At 42.9% G+C, this 5000-nt stretch overlaps 1 protein-coding gene across 1 annotated transcript in view; it reads left to right on the top strand.

The window, feature by feature from the left end:
* Positions 1-2836, top strand: part of LOC124029612 (CUB and sushi domain-containing protein 3-like) — a gene marked incomplete at both ends in the record, with an annotated part of 10523 nt that extends 7687 nt beyond the window's left edge. The window contains one exon of the mRNA XM_046341264.1: positions 2689-2836. Coding sequence (XP_046197220.1) covers positions 2689-2836 — 148 coding nt within the window. The remainder of the gene's footprint in view (positions 1-2688) is intronic.
* Between the last annotated feature and the right edge of the window lie 2164 nt (positions 2837-5000).

Below are 5000 nucleotides of genomic sequence, written 5' to 3'. Positions count from 1 at the left end.
GAAGATAGGTAGAGAGAGAGAGATGTACAGTATAGGACACATTCATAGTGGTAGTGGGAGAGACGGGCTTGGAAGATAGGTAGAGAGAGAGAGATGTACAGTATAGGACACATTCATAGTGGTAGTGGGAGAGACAGGCTTGGAAGATAGGTAGAGAGAGAGAGATGTACAGTATAGGACACATTCATAGTGGTAGTGGGATTGGTTCCCACACCAATACAAGTGGTATATGAACTCAACAGTTCATATATTCAATGGGGTTCGATGGGGCTCCCGGGTGGCGCAGTGTTGCTTCTCAGGCGTCACTACAGACCCTGCTCACGGCAACACAGTGTTGCTTCTCAGGCATCACTACAGACCCTGGTCACGGCAACACAGTGTTGCTTCTCAGGCATCACTACAGACCCTGGTCACAGCAACACAGTGTTGCTTCTTAGGCATCACTACAGACCCTGGTCACGGCAACACAGTGGTGCTTCTCAGGCATCACTACAGACCCTGATTTCTGGGCCTACCTTCAAACTCAGTGCCTCTTTGCTTGACGTCGTGGGAAAATCAAAAATCAATTGTTAAGAAAAAGACTTCAGAAACAACATTGTAGACCTCCACAATCTGGTTCATCATCTAAGGACCTTGTACATGGGGACAAAGATCGTATGTTTGGAGAAATGTCTGATGAATGGTCTGATGAAACAAAAATAGAGCTGTTTGGCCATAATGACCATCGTTATGTTTGGAGGAAAAAGGAAGCTTGCAAACCGAAGAACACCATCACAACCGTGAAGCACGGGGTGGCAGCATCATGTTGTGGGGGTGCTTTGCTGCAGGAGGGACTGGTGCACTTCACAAAAATAGATGGCATCATGAGGGAGGAAAATTACGTGGATATATTTAAGCAACATCTCAAGACATCAGTCAGGAAGTTAAATCTTGGTCGCAAATTGGTCTTCCAGATGGACAATGACCCCAAGCATACTTCAAAGTTGTGGCAAAATGGCTTAAGGACAACAAAGTCAAGGTATTGGAGTGGCCATCACAAAGCCCTGACCTCAATCCCGTAGAAAATGTGTAAGCAGAACTGAAAAAAGCATGTGCTAGCAAGGAGGCCTACAAACCTGACTTAATTACATCAGCTCTGTCCAGAGGAATGGGCCATAATTCCCCCAACTTATTGTGGGAAGCGTGTGGAACGTTAAATCATTTAAAGGCAATACTACCGAATACTAATTGAGTGTATGTAATCTTCTGACCCACTGGGAATGTGATGAAAGAAATAAAAGCTGAAATAAATAATTCTCCCTACTATTAATTCTGACGCTTCACATTCTTAAAATTAAAGTGGCGATCCTAACTGACCTAAAACTATCATTTGTACTTGGATTAAATGTCAGGAATTGTGAAAAACTGAGTTTAAATGTAGTTGGCTAAAGTGTATGTAAAAGATATATAGAGGATACATAGAGAATACATAGAGGATACATAGAGGAGACATAGATGATATATAGAGGACATATAGAGGATACATAGAGGATACGTAGAGGATACATAGAGGATACATAGAGGTGACATAGAGGATATATAGAGGATATATAAGAGGATACATAGAGGATACATAGAGGTGACATAGAGGATACATAGAGGTGACATAGAGGATACATAGAGGATACATAGAGAATACATAGAGGATATATAGAGGATACATAGAGGATACATAGAGAATACATAGAGGATACATAGAGGATACATAGAGGTGACATAGAGGATACATAGAGGACATATAGAGGATACATAGAGGATACATAGAGGAGACATAGAGGATATATAGAGGATATATAAGAGGATACATAGAGGATACATAGAGGACACATAGAGGAGACATAGAGGATATATAGAGGATATATAGAGGACATATAGAGGATACATAGAGGATACATAGAGGCTAAATAGATGACATATAGAGGACATATAGAGGATATAAGAGGATACATAGAGGACATATAGAGGACACATAGAGGACATATAGAGGATGTATAGAGGACATATAGAGGATATATAGAGGATATAGAGGACATATGGAGGATACATAGAGGATACATAGAGGAGACATAGAAGATATATAGAGGACATATGGAGGATACATAGAGGATACATAGAGGAGACATAGAAGATATATAGAGGATATATAAGAGGATACATAGAGGATACATAGAGGACACATAGAGGAGACATAGAGGACATATAGAGGATATAAGAGGATACATAGAGGACATATAGAGGACACATAGAGGACATATAGATTTCACTAGAGTAGTGGACTCCATATTCCCTATACAAAGCACTACGTTTCACTAGAGTAGTGGACTCCATATTCCCTATACAAAGCACTACGTTTCACTAGAGTAGTGGACTCCATATTCCCTATTTCACAAGTAGCTCCATATTCTATGTTTCACTAGAGTAGTGGACTCCATATTCCCTATACAAAGCACTACGTTTCACTAGAGTAGTGGCCTCCTAATCCCTAAACAAAGCACTATGTTTCACTAGAGTAGTGGAATGCGTAAGAAACAGGAAATTTCAGACTTGCCCCATGAGTTTAACTTTGCACGTCGTAGTAAATATTGTTGTAAAAAAAAATACATTCGATTGATTGATTGATTGATTGATTGCCCCCCCCACCCTCTCCAGCTGGTCACTGCGGTATCCCGGAGCAGATTGTGAACGGTCAGGCGATAGGGGAGAACTTCGGATACAGAGACACCGTGGTCTACCAGTGTAACCCTGGCTTCAGACTCATAGGATCCTCGGTCCGCATCTGCCAGCAGGATCACCTCTGGTCTGGACAGCTGCCGCTGTGTGTCTGTATGTATTCACCCTCTACCCTACTGGTCTGGACATGTTGTTATATAAACCCTACTGGTCTGCACATGTTGTTATATAAACCCTACCTGTACATACTGGTCTGTACATGTTGTTATATCTATCCTACTGGTCTGGACATGTTGTTATATCTACCCTACTGGTCTGTACATGTTGTTATACTGGTCTGTAAATGTCTATCCTACTGGTCTGTACGTATTCACCCTCTACTAGTCTGTAAATATCTATCCTACTGGTCTGTACATGTTGTTATATCTATACTACATTCTGTACGTATTCTGGTCTGTACATGTTGTTATATCTATCCTACTGGTCTGTACATGTTGTTATGTCTATCCTACTGGTCTGTACGTATTCACCCTCTACCCTACTGGTCTGTACATGTTGTTATATCTACCCTACAGGTCTGTACATGTTGTTATATCTATCCTACTGGTCTGTACATGTTGTTATATAAACCCTACTGGTCTGTACATGTTGTTATATCTATCCTACTGGTCTGTACATGTTGTTATATAAACCCTACTGGTCTGTTATGTTGTTACCCTACTGGTGTTGTTATATCTACCCTACTGTTGTTATGTCTGTACATGTTGTTATATCTATCCTACTGGTCTGTACATGTTGTTATATAAACCTACTGGTCTGTACATGTTGTTATATAAATCCTACTGGTCTGTACATGTTATGTTATCCTACTGAATCTAAACCCTACCCTACTGGTCTGTACATGTTGTTATATCTATCCTACTGATCTGGTTGTTATGTCTACCCTGATTCTGTACATGTTGTTATATCTACCTACTGGTCTGTACATGTTGTTATATCCCTACTGGTCTGTACATGTTGTTATATCCCTACCTGTACATGTTGTTATATCTATCCTGGTCTGGACATGTTGTTATATAAACATGACTCCACCCCCAACCCCCACCCAGCCAACATGACTCTACACCCAACTCCACCCAGCCAACATGACTCCACCCCAACCTCACATTATAGTCCCCAATCCCGCCAGCCAACATGACTCCACCCCCCAACCCCACCTAACATGACTCACCCCCAACCTCTTACCCAGAACAACTCCACCCTCCAGCCTCACATTATAGTCCCCCCAACCCCGCCCAGCCAACATGACTCTGCCCACAACCCACCCAGCCAATAGACTCTACCCCAACCCCAAACCAGCCAATATGACTCCACCCTCAACCTCACATTATAGTCCCCCAACCCCGCCCAGCCAACATGACTCTACCCACCAACCCCACCCAGCCAATATGATCTACTAGCCCCACCTCCAATATACTCCACCCCCAACCCCACCCAGCCAATATGACTCCACCCACCAACCCCACCCAGCCAATATGACTCCACCCTTCCCACCCAGCCAATATGACTTCACTAACCCACCCAGCCAACATGACTCCACCCCCAACCCCACCCAGCCTACATGACTCCACCCCCAACCTCCCATTATAGTCCTCCAACCCCGCCCAGCCAACATGGCTCCACCCCAACCCCGCCCAGCCAGCGTGCCTCTGTGAATAGGCACAGCAACAGTGCCAAAAAAGCACAAGTAGACTTGTTTACTTAACTTAATGCTTTGTATAAAATACGGATGCCCACAAGGGACATCCTGAATCTACTGATATTGATGTGAAGGTTTGTTTACAGTTGAATTGGAGTGTACAGTGAGCTTACTGCTGCTGTGTCAACAAATCTCTCTAGTTGACTTAATGAGGTTTCCTCTTCACTACGAACATTATTCTAGTCCATTTTCTATATCATTTTCCTCTTCATCAAAATATAGAACTTGATCTCTCTGGGTGTTCCAAGGTTAATAGAATGGTAATGGTGTTGATGATGTGTTGAATATTCATCAGCTGTATTGAACTCCTGTCCCCCTTTACTGTGCTGCAGGCATAGAAATAGAATGACTAGAATGGGTGAACCCCCCTTTACTGTGCTGAAGGCATAGAAATAGAATGACTAGAATGGGTGAACCCCCCCACCCCCTTTACTGTGCTGCAGGCATAGAAATAGAATGACTAGAATGGGTGAACCCCCCTTTACTGTGCTGCAGGCATAGAAATAGAATGACTAGAATGGGTGAACCCCCC

The sequence above is a fragment of the Oncorhynchus gorbuscha genome, unplaced genomic scaffold (genome assembly GCF_021184085.1).
Source record: "Oncorhynchus gorbuscha isolate QuinsamMale2020 ecotype Even-year unplaced genomic scaffold, OgorEven_v1.0 Un_scaffold_6993, whole genome shotgun sequence".
In the NCBI taxonomy this organism is placed as follows: domain Eukaryota; kingdom Metazoa; phylum Chordata; class Actinopteri; order Salmoniformes; family Salmonidae; genus Oncorhynchus; species Oncorhynchus gorbuscha.
Note: the sequence above shows the minus strand (reverse complement) of the source record. Positions and strands in the feature narration are given on the sequence as shown.